This window comes from Coregonus lavaretus (assembly GCF_964263955.1).
Source record: "Coregonus lavaretus genome assembly, chromosome: 13".
In the NCBI taxonomy this organism is placed as follows: domain Eukaryota; kingdom Metazoa; phylum Chordata; class Actinopteri; order Salmoniformes; family Salmonidae; genus Coregonus; species Coregonus lavaretus.
In genome coordinates this window covers 25,857,577-25,875,755 of record NC_140000.1, presented here as the reverse complement: position 1 = coordinate 25,875,755, position 18,179 = coordinate 25,857,577, and the positions used below count along the sequence as shown (strand labels likewise).

The window sequence follows — 18,179 nt, the reverse complement described above, 5'->3', positions numbered from 1 at the left end:
TGGCAACAGACAAACAAAGAACACAGGTATAAATACACTGGGGATAATGGGGAAGATGGGCGACACCTGCAGGGGGGTGGAGACAATCACAAAGAAACAGATCAGGGTATGACAGTTTGGTGGAAACGTGCACATTTCATTCCGCATGAAAATCTGTCGCCAATTGGATAGAAACTTGTCTAGTGGGGTAAAGAGTAGAACTAAAGTAGAATAGTGTTGGATAAGTTAAACAAAGTGTTTTCGTACCAATTAATTTGTATCACTTCCCATAGATATCCCTGGGTCAGAGAAAAGGGATGTTGCAGTCTTTTTCTGGATAATCGTTGGTCTGTCCCTCAGCCTTAATGGGGCCCTCCTTGTCTATCTGACCAGTCCTTGTAAATGGTAAGACAACATTACAACCCCACAGTTTCACACAAGGGGACATTTGGCATAAGGTTAGGAGACATAAAATTATTATTGTTATATTTAGCTTTTTATTTTATCAATACGTTATGCAAGGCAGGACTGTCTGAGAGAGGTAAATTATAATCAAGGAAAACTTTTTAGCTCTGTTTGGCAAACTAAAAGTTGAAACCAAAGAACGTAGCCTAGCGGTTAGAGAGACGAGCCAGCAACCGCAGGGTTGCCAGTTCGAATTCCAGGTCCGATGGGAAAAGTCTGGTGGGAAGTGAGCTGGTAACCGGAGGGTTGCTGGTATCAAATCCTTGATGCAATTGTCTGCCGTTTTGCCCTTGAGCAACCCCCCACGGCACCCAGTGGCAGGTTAGTTTCTTTCGTCATTAATTTTGTTCTGGAAGCAGCTCTGCAGAGTGGTCACTAGCTGACATAAACCGAATTAACCCCAACCTTAACCACATAGCTAATCCTATTGCCTAACCCCAACCTTAAAATTAAGACCAAAAATCTTTGCAGCTGACCCATCTAGCGGAATTCGCTCCGTTCTGCTTCCAGGGCAAGATTCATGACAATAAACATCAACCTGCCGCACAGTGTGGCAGCCCTCCCACACCTCTCCCGAATGTTTATGTATGTGTGTCTTTCGGAGGGGTTGGGTTAAAAGCGGAAGTCAAATTTCAGTTGGACCTTGTGTGCAATTGACCAATAAAGTGATCTTAATGTTAAAAAACGGGTTACAACTTACTGTACAGTAGATGCTTCCTTTTTGTTACTATTTTCAGAACTGCACAAATAGGCTCTAAAATCATCTCAGATAACAATGTTTTTGTGACTTAAATAGCAAAAAGGGTGAAAAGAAGAGAGCTAAAGAAGAAGATAGTAACTACATCTAATTGGACAAGGCAGACGTGTCTCCCGAATATGACATCATCTCTCCGAATCCCCAATGATCCTCTGCTTGTGATAAACTTCTATTTTATTTTAGCCTTTCGTTCAGAGGCTTGATTTTGCTATTTTATTTCAATGTAAATTATTTTCTATTACTTTAAGTTTTTTTTTGTGTGTGTGAGCGCTGAAAGCATTTTTATGTGAATGAATTCAAACTTTTTCCGGAGGAATTTCTCAGGATTTTATGCAAAAAAAAAAGCTACATTATAACCGAACAATGTTGTATTTTATGTAAAAGCACTTAAGGAAGCTACAAGTTTTTGATATCTTCCTCATGTTCAACTATTTTAATCAAAATGTTATATAGATAATCAAGGCACCACAGTTGCAAATATTGTTAAGTGAAATGGTTTTTAAAAAAGCTTTGTGGGATGTATCTACTGCAAACAATGAGGGGTGGTGTGGGAGGAATAATTGTCACATACTGTATCAATAAAGTAATACTAATAAATGGAGATATAGAACGTATTCAGGGTGTATTTTCCTTAATGTTTTGGGTATAAGAGTACAGATAACAAACTATATAGATAAACTGAGCTGGTCACATTCTCTGTTGTTTACATTATTTTTCATTTGTTTGGAACCAAAGAAAGATGGCTTTGCTTGAGGCGGGATAGACTTGTAAAATAAAAGAGAGTGATCAAACATCATCATAGAGCTCTTATTGTCATTAAGTAATAACAGTGCTAATTTGCAGAAAGATTGCAGAATTCTGATCGGAATTATTATGTCAAAGATCACAAAACTAATAAGGAATACCACCAAATAAAGAAAGTACAAATCTGCTTTACAACACAGTATGTGACAAACAAATTAGATAAGACATGAACAACGCTTCTCCATTTTGTTTCCAGGTTTAGAAATAAATAAACCCCCCATGAGGCGTTCAAGAGAACCGATGACAGTAAGAGTTACTAACCGGATATCCATATTGGCATGTCTCAATGTTGGGTAACACATCTTGAATGCTCTGCCATTAGGTCTAGTGACTTAACCATGTCAGAACAATTACATAAACTGGGCCAAATGGTAAATCGTAATATTGTAGATTAGGGCCGAATTTGGGCGATCATATAATTTTGCTGTCTGGGATGAGTGAGGGATGCTGTCTACCACTGAGACCTGGAGTTGGGATTGGGTGGGGTTGTTTAGGAACCTATCCGTGCTCTCCTCTAGAATGGAGGTAAACTTTGAGCCCAGAAGCTCTGTCTTAAGCTGTGCAAGAGTTAGGGAAGAGAAAAAGAGACAGAAGAACGCAGAGAAGCGATGAAGCAGAAAACAGTGGTTTGGAAAGGCTATGGTCGCAGCTACTCCAGTGGTACTGTGATAGATAGCTACAGTCGTACTGGGACTCTCAGGCTAGGTCAGTAGTTGGCTGGGGAAGTTTACGTTTTCTCTTTAACATAAGATGTCATATAGGTTTTGATAATTTATGAGTATTACACGGATTGAACCTTACTGTACATCAAAAAAGGGACATTAATTGAACGGGTATAGTATAGTATCAGCATCAACAACGGGTCAGATATCATTCTCGTGTCTGGGACAGATCTGAGATCATTATCATCATTATAGTCATCATCATCAACATGTCTCACCACTTTCTTCCTCAAACATTGTTTGTCCTTCTTGACTGTGCTGTAGTACAACACTGGGTTCTCCAGTTTAGACACTAGGTCATGCCCAGGGTTGCCATTCTCTCTGGGGGGTGGAGTCACAAGATCAGACTCGGTCTCATGCCACTAACTAACTAACTCAGGGCGACACTCCACGCCTGGGCATCCATTTTAAAACAAGGGCCTGTTTCCCAACATAGTTAACAATCTACAGCCCTATAGTTCATGGTTTTGGTTGACGTTCATGGTTGTGGTTATCGTTTCATGATTTTAGTTGCGGTTGAGCTGACACCGTCTCTTGGAGCGACTATCTGTAAAAGCTTTTGTCAGAATGTGATGTATTGCTATAATGCTGAAGCACCTTAGTTAAGTAGGCTACCGTGGCTGTATTTTTAGCTAAGCAAGTCAAGGGTCCAAAGCAGTATCAAAGCAGGGAATAGAGCCTGCAAACTATAGGCTACGGTTAGTCCGGCTTGCTAACCCCACTCCAATTCACAATATTTACCTATTCTCATTACAGCTATACTAATTATAATCACAGCTAGGTCAATCCTATCCTGGTGCCAGATCTATTTGTGCTTGCCAACTCCTATTGCCATTGTCAGGCCATGTCATGCCAAACAGTGTCCACAGTAGTTGGCAAGACAGCCCAACATATATGGTACCAGGCTAGGGAAATCCAGACCATAAATGTAACACCTACGATTGTAAACATAGTTTTTAAAAAATTGCCTCTCAGTGTCTCTCAGCAGGCTTACCCAGCACCTTGAGGTTAGAGAAGTCTGGGTAGGTGTAGATGTTGGCACCGCCCAGGTCGGCACGGAAGTAGTACCTCCCTGAGTGCTCTGTACCTATATTACTGATGAGCAGGGTGCAGTTCCTCTGGTGCAGGTCCCCAATGAGCTTGGTAACTTTTATGCACGATGTCTGTGCGCGTCTTGAACACCACAGGTGGGAAGAGCTGAGGGTAGGGCTGGCCAAAGTACCAGATGCCGTGGATGCCGCGGTACGGCTGTATACCGGACGGGTACATGAATGTGCAGGTGATGACCACGCAGGAGTTGGTCATGGCCGAGATGTACCTGGGTACCCACATGTTCCAATGGCCACTGACATCTGAGAGAGGGAAGGAGTGAGATGGAGGGAAGAGTGGAAATGGGAATATTAAGCGTGAAACTGTAGACCAATGAACAATCAATCTACAATACATATAAAGTTTCAAATTGAATCACTGAGAAAAGATGAACAGAGAGACAAAGAGAGAGAGAGAACAGAGGATGAAATCATGAGGTTCTCCCTGGGTGAGATGGTAAGAGCAGAGACCCTATGTGGAGGAAGCATATGTCTCACTCTCACCACTGGCACGCTGTTTGAGTGAGAGGGACAAGGTTGAGTCAAGATGGACGCCAGCCATCCAACAGCACTGGAACAGTAGGCTGATTCCCTGCTGCCATGTGTGCCAGTTGGACCCTGTGTCTACTCTGTACCCTTTTGTTTGCTGTAAGTTTGACACACTCTAAAATTAAACTGGGTCAATACAGTAAAACCACCAAATCAGTTTTACATTGCAATTGTATATCTAGATTACTGCATGTCTAGTATATCTGTAGTCTTCAAGGGAATTTCCACAGTCTGAGTTATTGTGGTGTAATTGATTAGTTATTCACACTGACAAGCGGGAATGAGAAACATAAGAGTTTTACCTCTAATGATTAGCAACAGCGGCAGAAGCAGCTCCAAACACCACATGGTGTCTATTTAACCCTGAACCAGAGACCTCTGCAACAGACATCTGACATCAATTACACATCAACTACTTCAAACTTTACCATTCTGTTCTGGACCAATGGAGCCCCATGCTATGTGATATATATTGAATATATATGGTGACATATAACTGCAATGGTTAAATTACACTATTATTTTTTACAAATGTTCACTAGAGGGCGCCCAACCAAACCCAGACAGCTCGACAGCCCTATGCCTTTACCCTTATCACATTTGCCATTTGTAGGGAATTTGAACCATATTGCTGTTCTAAGCTTTAGTTATCAGGGTGAGTGAAAGTACATGAAATAACAGCACATAGGCCAGTCTGTGCTGTTATTTTTTCTGGACTGAATGTGATGCTCTATGTGTTTGCAGCTGCTGGAGCTGCTGCCGGAGGTGCCTGTCCTGATGGAGAGAAATTAATACAGTCATGAGTAATTCAGAAAGCACTTCACTTGTCCGTAACATTTTTGATAATACAGAATCAGTTGAGATTACAATGTGTTACGACATCTATACAACTACTAATGATTTCAATATTAAAAATACTTTAATGATAAAAGGGACCCTACTTTGACATGTTACTCTCTGTCAGAGAGAATAGTCGAGCTGCCCCGATGAGGACCCACATCCTGCCTCCACTGCCTCGATGAATCAACCACAACACCAGGGTCTGTCCTCTTTCTGGGTCAAGTTTCTCCAGACAGGAGGGCCTCACTAGGACAACTTTAGGCTTGGCCACCCCCTGGGCCTTCAGCACCTCCAGGTTGGCCTTACGCCTCTCTTCCAGGCTCTTCTCCGTGTCCTTCTCGAAGGCTAGCAGGGGAAAGAATGCTGTTAATCTGGCTGATCAGGAGTTCTCCCACAGCATCGTTGACATCCGACAGCTTGTTGTTCTCAATGGACTCTTTGAGTGTCTCCAGGAGGTTCAGGCTGTGAGATACAACATCTGCTGCCATGGCTCTAGGAGAGGGGAGGTTGGTTATTAGCATAGGGCATACAGCAAACACCACAAAGCTGCTTAAATCCTGGATGATTTCATTAAATGTTCCTAGGCACTTAATTGATTTAATTCAACGCATCATTGATTGGCAATTCAATTAATGTCCAAACACCAGAATACAGACATATTTATCTGTCTCTGAAAGAAAATAAATAACAAACACTGACATGCACTCAGTCGTGTCATTGCACTGCAGCCCTTGAGGCCCGGGAAACATTATCCCTAATGGCTTCATTTGGGGATAAGTAGTAACATCTCAGCCTGCTAATAAAACATTGTATCAAAATGTACGAGGTTCATTGTATGAATATAAATATGTTTAATTGGCAAAACTAAAAGTATTCTAAGTGTTAGGTAAACAAACACACAATCTTAGCTCCAACTAACTGTCTGGTCTACAGTACTAATGTATGCTACTACCTATGCCTTACCTTTGACCTGGATGAAAAAACCTAAAAGCATTTTTTCATTTAGGAGAAGAAACAAATATTCTGATTAACATTTATACCAGGGATGGGCAATTGGTGGCGGCCCTCCTTTTGTAGGCACACATATCAATTTCCAAAGACCAAAAAATATATTATAATAATATTTTTTGGGGGAGGGGAACTCAGTCGGGGTCTCAACTTGCTGTTGAGAGTTAGAATAGTAGAATAGCAGTTTTTCTCTTGTTATGCCAGTCACTGACAGTCACTCAATTAGCCCATGTCAGCAAAACAATTTTGCGATTGGTAAATTAGTCTACCGGCCAGCTATCTAAACTTGTAGTAATCATGGTCGAATTACCGACCGAGGGGTCCCCATTGATTTTGTAAGTCACTCTTACTCAGATATCATCTTAAAAACTGCAAACATTTTTCTCCACCTTATGGCAAAATGTGTAGAATTACAGGAAACTAGCTATAAAACTGCACATGTCTCACTCCGCCCCATGGCAAAATGTGTAGATTTGCAGCAAAATTGCTTTAAAACTGCAACATTTTCTCTACGCCACATGGCAAAATGTGTAGAATTGCAGGAAATTAACTCTAAAACCTAAAAAAAATTATTTCCGCTGTCAAGAGGGGAGCCCTAAAATGTTGTGCTCACAAGGTGGGGGAAACAAAGGATAGGGCCGGCTCTGACTACATGTGTGCGTATGGATGTGGGTATCCAGACCCGTGAGCCACTGCGGCAACCTGTGATGAGTTCATATTTTTTGTGGACTCCACCCCCATCAAGGTTGCCCATCCCTGATTTATACAATTGGTAGCCTATAATTACTGTTAAACGAAATTTGTGGAGATGGTAGGTTGGAAATAGCAAAAATAAATCACAAGTTCTACCTTCTTTTAACAGATTTTGGAGAACAAACAACTGAAAATACATAAAACCATTAAGTGAGGTAGTGCCTCAATATAAAACAATACTGCAACAATGCACACATATAAATAGAAAAATATTCTCATAGATGGGTTAGCTGACAATGTCATAAAAACAATACGCACGCATCAATGGAGCAGAAGGCCGTTTGTTGTGGTGATTTTGGATGGCCAGATATCTAGCAACAATGACACGAAGCTGCCATGTGGGGAATCGTAGTTGGCTCGTTTCAGCAAGTTGTATGTTGTTCTTGATACTATGTATTTTATTGTGGTGTTTTTTGCTAATATGGCAAAAAATTGCTAGCTAGCTAACCAACAACTGTAATAATGTATTTGAGAGACAACAAGTACTCATTGTGCAAATGTATTTTCAAAAACATTGGAGATGAAATATAGTTTACATGTGGTCAACAATCTAAGCCAACCCGTCTGTTTTACCCCAAAGTTGCGCACGCGTCTATTTGGTTGCTAAACAACCAACCTGTCTATAGCACACAACTTTTAAAAGCATAATGTACTTTTTTTCTTGATTCATTTCATTTGAGCTCTCTGGCTAGCCCAAAATGAGAATTACTTATCACATTTTGCAAAACAATATATCAGTATATCAGTATTCTATGTACACAAAAGTACTGGTTACAACCACACATACTACCTAATATTCCCACCCACTTGTCAATTCGAAATGCAAAAATGAAAGGAAAGAGGAGAAAAACAAGAAATGGTTTGATCTCTCTACTTTTCCAAACCACATCTTTGTCAGTCCTTACTCATGATGACAAAACCGAATCGTTACAAAAGTAGAATTACACTTTACAAAAACATTACCAAAATGTGCTTCTACAGTATGTACAATTAGAAATTATTCTTAATGAAATTGTACAACCACCAGGCACGTACAGTACCATCTGATACAGGGCTGTAAAATAAAGCATTTCTAAAACTACTAACTACAGTAGTTTCAGTTATTAAACAATGTCTCTGTATTAACATAAAACATTCAAACTGGATTCAGCACATGAGGAAACAACACTAAAACTATTAACCACCGTAGTTTCAGTTGAACAAAAGTCCCAGTATCAACATGAAACATTCAATCTGGATTCAGAAAATGATATAAGGACCCATGGCATATAATAATGTATGCTATCCCCCACTTTTTCTCGCAAAATTGCTGTGTCACTCACCACCCATAATAGCCTTGACGTTGGAGTAAAGCACTGTATCCTCATCTGTCTCTGCTGCTGGCTTACCGTTCTCTTTCTCCTCATTCTTCCCCAACATCTCCTTCCCCTCCTCCTCTTCCTCCTCCTCCTCCTCCTCCTCCTCCTCCTCCTCCTCTCCTCCATCTTCTTCTCCCCCTTTCTTCTTCTCTCGTTTGATTTCGGCGTACTCTGACTTTATGGTGGTGGTCTTCTTCTCTGCCTCCTCAGGAGTCTTTTTCTTCAGTTGGGAGTAGTTGATAGTTGCGTAGTCCACATCTTTTGGTTCTTCCCCTTTGGCAGAGTTTTCTGCGGCTCCACTGGTCAGGGGCCCTCCGTTTTCAGCTCCCTCCCTCAGCTCCAACTGCAGAGGGGTCTGTTCGCCCCCCACAGTCTGTCCTGCATCTGTCTATAGAGTACATTATAGAAAGCACTGTGTTACAAGTATTTTGTTAGCTTGGTGGTCCCAGATCTGTTCATGCTGTCTTATCAACTCGTATTGGCATGTCAATGCTAACTGAATGTTGGTAAAGCTGAATAAAGAAAGAAACTGGTACTGCACCTGTTGGTCTTCACATGCCACCATCTCCAGGTTCATGAAAGGGCTTTTGGAGTCTGAGTCCTTTGGGATCCTCTCTTTTTGTCTAAGAAAAATATTACAAATGAAATATCTCAGTAACTATATTTTGGAGGGGTTAGCAAGCACGTCCATTACAATATGTTGCAAGGCATTGGCACTTTTGACAATATATCTGATTCTCTTGATAGTAAATATGAATCTCTAAAGACAATCTGCAATTGATTTTAAAAACAACACTCAGTTAACACTAACTGTACTTCAGTAACAGAATGCATGTACCTTTTACATTTCCCTGTCAAACACAGGAAGATACAACAGATGGTGGCTGAGAAGGCTGCACCAATCACAAATGCAGTAATCAGTTTTAGGTCCGACAGCATAGCCAAGATGTCTTTAGATACTTCCTCTATAAACAGAACAACACATGTATGCTTTTAGAAGTGGCTCCAAATACTTTGTATCCTCTTATTTTCTTTTTAAATTAAATAATAACATAATGTTAATGTTATAATAATTATATAATGCTATAATGCCTTCCCGTTCCTTCTCTAAAAAGAGAACAATAACTCTGTATGGGAAGTGGCTCACATTACTTAATATCCTCTGGAAGAAAAAATATAAATTTTCCGACTCTACATGTACAGAACGTTCCTCAATATTGCAATGAGTGGGATTGGGAAGCTGTTGCTCTCTAACCAAGTAACTTGACTTATATATTTACCCCTTTGCTTTTCTTGGCTCTTATTTTGGGTGACCTGCAACTTCTCTCTCACTACACCCACCACATTTCTGCTGACACACTCCACAGTGTTGTTGTTGGTGTGGTTTATAACAGGCAGGCTGATGGTGCTGTTCACTGAGGACCTGAAAGATGATGTAGTGGGGCTGTACTTCTCTGTGTTGAGCTCCAGCAGTGGCCACTCTATGAGGGGTAAGGGAACCCCCTGACTGACACACAAACAGGTCATGACCTCTGCCTGATCCACACACCCAGAGCCAGGAAGAATCACAGGATGGTCTGGAAAAGACAGTGAAGAGAGATATATCAGTGATAGATTGATGCTAAAAACAATTCCAGATCTTAAAATATGAAATGAGTTTGTATATTTCAATCAAGTTTGTACTGTTTGTACTTACACATCACAGTGACAACAGTGGAAGCTGTCATAGTCCTGTTGAGGTGTTGCGCTGTACACACATACTCCCCAGCATGTTCTCTTGTCACATTGGAGATGGTGAGAGTGGCATTTTCAGTGTAATTCTGAAGTGGGGCACTTGTCCTGTTCTTACTCCAAGTGATGTCAGATGGTGGGTAACTGTCAACACTGCAGGTCAGATCCAGGGTACCATCCTCCTTCACTGTTTTATTTCCAGTTATTTGGGGGTCTTTCACATCTTTAGTGCAGAGAGTTTCTAATTTTGTATTGTTACACATACACTAAATTCAAACTACATTGGTTGAGGGACTAATTACAATGGATCATGATTAAAAAGCAAGGGAAAAGGTCAAAGCCATGACATAACTGCGTATAGCCTGCATATTGTATAATCTGCTTGTTATCAAGGTTATTCCTAGGTTTCAAAGATTTTCTGGAATAAGGTGTTTAATGGAAAATGTAGGTGACATGGTACTCACATGTCACATTCAAAGTTACTGTCTCTTCAATTTGACGTCTTTTCTGAAAGGTTACTTGACACGTAACCTTCATGTTGTGGTGCTCAGCTGAGGGGGTAAAGGTCAAAGTTGAGAAGTGGGATGTTGTGACGCTGGTCAGGTCCTCTCTCTTCTGTATGGTGGTATTGTCTCTGAGCTCAGTGATGTTGTCTCCTGTCCCTCTCCATGTCCATGTGATGTTAGGAGGAGTTCCAGAGCAGAACCCCGGGGCAGTGCAGGTCAGAGTAGCTGGTTCTCCCTCTGTCAGAGGAGGAGTCAACACTGAGGGCTTCTGGGTCAGAGCTGGAGACAGGAAATACAAACACAGAAGTGAGTTTTACATATGTGTACTAAACAGCAGTGACACATAATCAGCCTTAGGAGAGCAGCATTGATGTGCTAAGTCTGAATAGGAGTCTTCCCAGTAATGACATCTTGTCCTCTTATGAGAGGACTTTATAATAAGGGAGACTTGAGAGGGAACTTGGCAAGTGTGTACTGTGTACAATGACCTACAGTAATAGTCTGTCACTGTAACTGATAATAATAGTCATGAAATACCTCTCACTGTGATGTTCACTTTCTTGGAGTATGTATATGCACTTAGCAGTCTGAACTGATACTCTCCAGAGTCATTCTTTCTGATGTTGTTGATGATTACACTACAGTTCTTCTTTGTCAGATCAGTCTCCAGTAGAGACACTCTCTGTTTATAACCCTCCTGAGCTTTAGAGGGAGTTTCAGAGTGGATAATTATGTTTTTATCCTGATCACATTTGCCATTTTTAGAGCATTTAGACCATATTGCTGCAGTACGATTGAAGTTCTCTGCATGACTGAAGGTACATGAAATAACAGCACATAGTCCCTTCTCTGCTGTTATCTCTGCTGGACTGAAGGTGATGGTCCAGGGTGATGCTGTTGTTGGTGGTGGTGTTTGTGGCTGTTCTGATGGAGGGAAATTAATACAGCCATGAGTAATGCAGAAAGCACTTGGATACTACTTCACTTGTTCGTAACATTTGTATGATATAGTATCTATTGAGATATTTGCCATACCACTACTACTACCACATCTACTAATGATTATTACATTACCAATAGTAGTGATAAAAGGGACCTTACTGTTGCATGTGGTTCTCTCTGTCAGAGAGAGAAGTAGAGCTGCCCAGATGAGGACCCACATCCTGCCTCTACTGCCTTGATGAATCAACCACAGCACTGGGGTCTCTCTCCTCTTTCTCCTCTTTCTGTATGGTCAATATCTCTGTCTGTGTCTACTGGTCTGGAGCACAAGATAAGTGTGAACTAAAATATTAAATGGTGTTGTGATAATAACAACACATAGCAATACACATCTGATATTAATGTTTCATTACAACTTTATGAGTGCTACAGTGTAATTCATAACAAACATCTTAGCACATTTATTAAACTAAGATGTATTTTGCTATTATTCCTAGAGAGTATGTCAAAGAAAAAGTTATGGTAACAGTTTATATGAATGCCCTCTTCATAACACAATACAAGCGCATGTATAAATAACTCCTTATGAGTGACTCCATTTAATGTATTATAATGCCCGACATAGGCGTTAATATCTGCTCATAAATATCTTTAACCACATTCATAAATAATTATGCCTAGGCTATATAAAGCCTTATGAAGCAATGGGTTGCAATGCCCTAAATGATTAATAGAACATTACCATTACATTACGTAGTCATAATCAAGTTTTAAGTCATTCAATGTAACGAGACAAAAATATATAATGGTTAAATAGCTTGTCTTTCGATCCATGCAGAAAATTTGACTTAATCAGCACATTACCTCTCTCTCAGTGTGCTTTCTCCTCCTCTTGATCAGGAGCCCTGTGTGAGACTCTAATGGGTGTGAACTGTCACTTCATGTCCCCAGTCTCTTCCTCCTCTCTCTTTCCTGGTGCTACAATCCAGGAAGTCCCTCTGTACTGTTTACCGTCCAGCCATACTGTACTGTATATAGACCATAATCAACCAACCCAGTAAACCACCATGGTTAACATTTACATTTTAGTCATTTAGGAGATGCTCTTATCCAGAGTGACTTCCAGTAGTGAGTCAATAAATGTTTTCTGTACTGGTCCCCCGTGGGAATCAAACCCACAACCCTGGCATTGCAAGCACCATGCTCTACCAACTGAGACACACACTGCAATCCCAACATACACTGCATTCCCAACACAGACTGCAATCCCAACACACACTGCAATCCCAACACACGCTGCATTCCCATTACACACTGCATTCCCAACACACACTGCAATCCCAACAAATACTGCAATCCCAACACACACTGCATTCCCAACACACACTGCAATCCCAGCACACACTGCAATCCCAACACACACCGCAATCCCCATGCCTTTTATATTTAGATGCAGTTTTATTATAAGAAAGATTTCTATAAGATGTCTATAAGAAAATGCGTACATATTTCAAGATTGGCTGTTTGTAACATGTACATGTGTATAATATGGAGAATGCCTAGCATTGGATAGAGGTAAACTGGCAATATTCTCAATTGTTTAGAAGCCCTCTGTGGTCTTAGAAATTAAGTCATTTCCCCAATATGTAAGATCTGCTGCAAAAGGTGTACTGCCCATGTGAGTTAAAAACACATTTGCTGCCATAGTCTACAGTAAGTCACAAGTGTGCTAAATGCACTTATTATGAGTGGCTGGTAGCCTAGAGGTAAAAAGCATTGGGCCAGTAACCGGAAAGTCGCTGGTTTGAATCCCTGAGCAGCCAAAGTGGAAAAATGTGCGAGGGATGGTTAAATGCGGGAGACAAATTTTGGTTGAATGCATTCAGTTATGCAACTGACTATGTATTCCATTTATTATCAACGTTAGAAGCTATTGGGTTGTATTCAATATTGACCAAAAGTATGTGGACACCTGCTTCTCGAACATCTCATTTCAAAATCATGGTCATTAATATGGAGTTTGTCCCCCCTTTGCTGCTATAACAGCCTCCACTCTTCTGGGAAGGCTTTCCACTAGATGTTGGAACTTTGCTTCGGAGACTTGCTTCCATTCAGCTACAAGTCCATTAGTGAGGTCAGGCACTGATGTTGGGCGATTAGGCCTGACTCGCAGTCGGCATTCCAATTCATCCCAAAGGTGTTCGATAGGGTTGAGGTCAGGGCTCTGTACTGGCCAGTCAAGTTCTTCCACAGCGATCTCGACAAACCATTTCTGTACGGACTTCGCTTTATGCACGAGGGCATTGTCATGCTGAAGAAGGAAACGGCCTTCCCCAAACTGTTGCCACAAAGTTGGAAGCACAGAATCGTCTAGAATGCCATTGTGTGCTGTAGGGTTAAGATTCCCATTCACTGGAACTAAGGGGCCTAGCCCGAAACATGAAAAACACCCCCAGACCATTATTCATCCTCCACCAAACTTTACAGTTGGCATTATGCATTGGGGCAGGTAGCGTTCTCCTGGCATCCGCCAAACCCAGATTTGTCCATCGGACTGCCAGATGGTGAAGCGTGATTCTTCACTCCAGAGAACGCGTTTCCACTGCTTCAGAGTCCAATGGCGGCAAGCTTTACACCACTCCAGCCGACACTTGGCATTGCGCGTGGTGATCTTAGGCTTGTGTGCGGCTGCTCGGCCATTGAAACCCATTTAATGAAGCTCCCGACGAACAGTTCTTGTGCTGGCGTTGCTTCCAGAGGCAGTTTGGAACTCGGTAGTTAGTGTTGCAACCAAGGACAGACAATTTTTTTCCGTCCACAATCTTTCACTTATTCAGACATATCAGACCCACTTTTGAAGAGTGATGATTCCTCTTTCACTGTTACATTATTTTGACTTGATAACAAGAAGCAATGATAATAATGCAACTGGTCACAGCCTGAAGTGGAAGAAATTGGTTGCAACAATGCCTGATAAAGTATCAGTAATGTGTAAACTGTCAGATGAATTTCAGTGTCATTTTGTGCAGTTAGTTGTAATGGAAGTGCATGTAGTCATAGATAAACATAATTTACCACTACTGTACATACAGAGAACTATCTGTAATTTATCTAAAAACAATATTACTGTAAAAGCCATTATGCCTTCTTAGTATTCAACTCAGTTTCCCATCACATTTGTATTGTATTTTAACCAGACCTGTTAGTGCATCTTCACAGAGTTTGACTAAAGCTCACAACACTCTGTGGGCTGTAGTTTAGTTCCTCTTCCCACTTTGAAACTGTGTTGAAGTGCTAAGGCCTTGCTATATTTGGTATGTCGGGTTTTACATCTCCTAAATACTTACATTTAAACTCTACACCATGTTCCTTGAAATATATGTGTTGCTGCTGTAGAAAAAGTGGTGTTAAGTACAAGTCTCCTGAACAGGCCTCATGCTGCAGCAGGGACAGTAGAGCAAACTATCTTTACAGTACCTGTTATCAGTATTTTTATAAGGGATTCTGGATATGGCTTCATTTCTGGTGGCATGAGGCTCAACCTGGTGGATACTCCTGCAAATTCCTTCCAAAGTCTCTCTTCAGCATGCCCCAAACTAGAGATACTCACACAGTTGGTACCTAAAAGCCTTGTAGAGTTATTCTAGCCATTGTAAGTCATAGCTCCATCGAACACCTTTGGGATGAATTGGACCGCCGACTGCGAACCAGGCCTAATCGCCCAACATCAGTGCCCGACCTCACAAAATGCTCTTGTGGCTGAATGACAGCAAGTGCCTGCAGCAATGTTCCAACATCTAGTGGAAAGCTTTCCCAGAAGTGGAGGCTGTTGTGGAGGCTTTTATAGCAGCAAAGGGGGGACCAACTCCATATTAATGCCCATGATTATGGAATGAGATGTTCGACGAGCAGGTGTCCACTTACTTTTGGTAATGCAGTGTATGTCAGTTACCACATTTCCATCCACAATTTTTATTTTAGTAAAGTGATGGAAACAGGAAGTTTCGATACCATTTTTTAAATGCAGACAGATCATTTGTTGGGGAAATGCCTTTATTGCAAATATTTAAAAAACCACCATCATATCGAAGTATAAACTTGGAGTCAAGCAATAATATGGTGTGTGGTCCTCCACTATAACTCGGGAAACCATGCAGTTCATTAGGCTTCAAACTAAATAAATTATTAACTTCACAGGGTGGTGAAAGTGCATGGTTATTTTGATGCTACTTTGAAATAAATATTGAGGGTCTGATTCTGGTGACATGATCGATGCTTGACAAATAAAAACATTCTCACTCTTATCCGAAATAATCTCATCATGTAGACTAGCCTACCAGCACAGCTTACCCGCATGGTATCTGCGAGGTGTTGGCTAGAGCGCACGTGCCAAGACCAGAGTAGGCATGTTTTGCTATTTAATGCAACAGTTTTTGTGACAAAACTATCGCTAGAGTTATTAGGTACATGACAACTTAAGTGAAAAAGTACATTTTGAGTGCACTACGCTCTCAAGCAATGATTATATCTGCAACAAGTCAGTTTGGTGGAAACCTGCACATTTCATTCCGCATGAAAATCTGTCGCCAATTGGATGGAAACCTAGCTAGTGGGGTAAAGAGTAGAGCTAAAGTAGAATAGTGTTGGATAAATTAAACAAAGTGTTTTCGTACCAATTAATTAGTATCACTTCCCATAGATATCCCTGGGTCAGAGAAGAGGGATGTTGCAGTCTTTCTCTGGATAATCGTTGGCCTGTCCCTCAGCCTTAATGTGGCCCTTCTTGTCTATCTGACCAGTCCTTGTAAATGGTAAGACAACATGACAACCCCACAGTTGAACACATCTGGACATTTGGCATAAGGTCAGGAGGCATAACATTCTTATCATTGTTATATTTAGCTTTTTTTTATCAATACGTTATGCAAGGTAGGACTGTCTGAGAGAGGTAAATCATAATCAAGAAAACTTTTTAGCTCTGTTTGGCAAACTTAAGGTTGAAACCAAAGACCGTAGCCTAGCGGTTAGAGAGGCGAGCCAGCAACCGGATGGTTGCCAGTTCGAATTCCAGGTCCGATGGGAAATGTCTGGTGGTAAGTGAGCTGGCAACCGGAGGGTTGCTGATATCAAATCCTTGATGCCATTGACTGCCATTGTGCCCTTGAGCAACCCCCACAACAACAGCTCCAGTGGCAGGTTAGTTTCTTTCGTCATTCATTTTGTTCTGGAAGCAGCTCTGCAGAGTGGTCACTAGCTGACATAGCCAAAAGACATAACATCTGATTGTAAACCGAATTAACCCTAACCTTGCCTAACCCCAACCTTAAAATTAAGACCAAAAATCTTTGCAGCTGACCCATCTAGCGGAATTCGCTCCGTTCTGCTTCCAGGGCAAGATTCATGACAATGAACGTCAACCTGCCGCACAGTTTGGCAGCCCCCCCACACCTCTCCCGAATGTTTATGCATGTGTATGTATGTGTGTCTTTCGGAGGGGTTGGGTTAAAAGCGGAAGTCAAATTTCAGTTGGACCTTGTGTGCAATTGACCAATAAAGTGATCTTAATGTTAAAAAACGGGTTGCAACATATTGTACAGTAGATGCTTCCTTTATGTTACTATTTTCAGAACTGCACAAATTGGCTCTAAAATCATCTCAGATAACAATGTTTTTGTGACTTAAATAGCAAAAAGGGTGAAAAGAAGAGAGCTACAGAAGAGGATAGTACCTACATCTCATTGGACAAGGCAGACATGTCTCCCGAATATGACATCATCTCCCCGAATCCCCAATGATCCTCTGCATGTGATAAACTTCTATTTTATTTTAGCCTTTCGTTCAGAGGCTTGATTTTGCTCTTTTATTTCAATGTAAATTATTTCCTATTACTATACGTTTTGTTTTAGTGTGAGCGATGAAAGCATTTTTATATGAATGAATGTAAACCTTTTTTGGGATGACTTTCTCAGGCTTTTATGCAACAACAAAAAAGCTACATTATAACCGAATGATGTTGTATTTTATGTAAAGGCACTTAAGGAAGCTACGAGTTTTTGTTATCTTCCTCATGTTCAACTATGTTAATCAAAATGTCATGTATATAATCAAGGTATCACATTTGCAAATTTTATCAAGTGAAATGGTTTTAAAAAAAGCTGTATCTACTGCAAACAATGAGGGGTGGTGTGGGAGGAATAACTATTACATACTGTATCAATAAATTAATACTAATACATGGAGATATTCAATGTATTCAGGGTGTATTTTCCTTACTGTTTTGGGTATGAGAGTACAGATAAAATATATAGATAACAAACTGAGCTGGTCAAATTCTCTGTTGTTTACTTTATTAATTTTTGTTTGGAACCAAAGAAAGATGGCTTTGCTTGAGGCGGATAGACTTGTAAAATAAAAGAGAGTGATCATACATCATCATAGAGCTCTTATTATCATTAAGTAATAACAGTGCTAATTTGCAGAAAGATTGCAGAATTCTGATTGGAATTATTGTGTCCAAGATCACAATACTAATATTGAATACCACAAAGTAAAGAAAGTACAAATCTGCTTTACAACACAGTATGTGACAAACAAATTAGATAAACATGAACAACGCTTCTCCATTTTGTTTCCAGGTTTAGAAATAAATAACCCCCCATGAGGCGTTCAAGAGAACT

General features: G+C 40.7%; 1 protein-coding gene and 2 pseudogenes across 3 annotated transcripts in view; all 3 read right to left on the bottom strand.

Annotated features, from left to right (window-relative positions):
- Nucleotides 1–4,712, bottom strand: part of LOC311139257 (myelin-associated glycoprotein-like) — a 35,620-nt pseudogene extending 30,908 nt beyond the window's left edge. The window contains exon 1 of the transcript in view: nt 4,667–4,712. The product of the transcript in view is annotated as a myelin-associated glycoprotein-like (transcript). The remainder of the gene's footprint in view (nt 1–4,666) is intronic.
- The window catches only part of LOC311140517 (myelin-associated glycoprotein-like), a 160,875-nt pseudogene that overhangs the window by 31,701 nt on the left and 110,995 nt on the right, over nt 1–18,179 (bottom strand). The gene's annotated exons all lie outside the window — the stretch shown is intronic.
- LOC311140522 (sialic acid-binding Ig-like lectin 5) lies at nt 8,280–11,762 on the bottom strand (the record flags this gene model as incomplete). Its single annotated transcript, XM_084175605.1, has 8 exons — nt 11,662–11,762; nt 11,098–11,484; nt 10,519–10,839; nt 10,020–10,277; nt 9,604–9,900; nt 9,162–9,288; nt 8,865–8,946; nt 8,280–8,711 (listed from the first exon to the last, which is right to left on the bottom strand). Exons 1-8 carry the CDS (start codon nt 11,720–11,722, stop codon nt 8,280–8,282), a joined length of 1,965 nt encoding a protein of 654 aa, XP_084031731.1. The 5' UTR covers nt 11,723–11,762.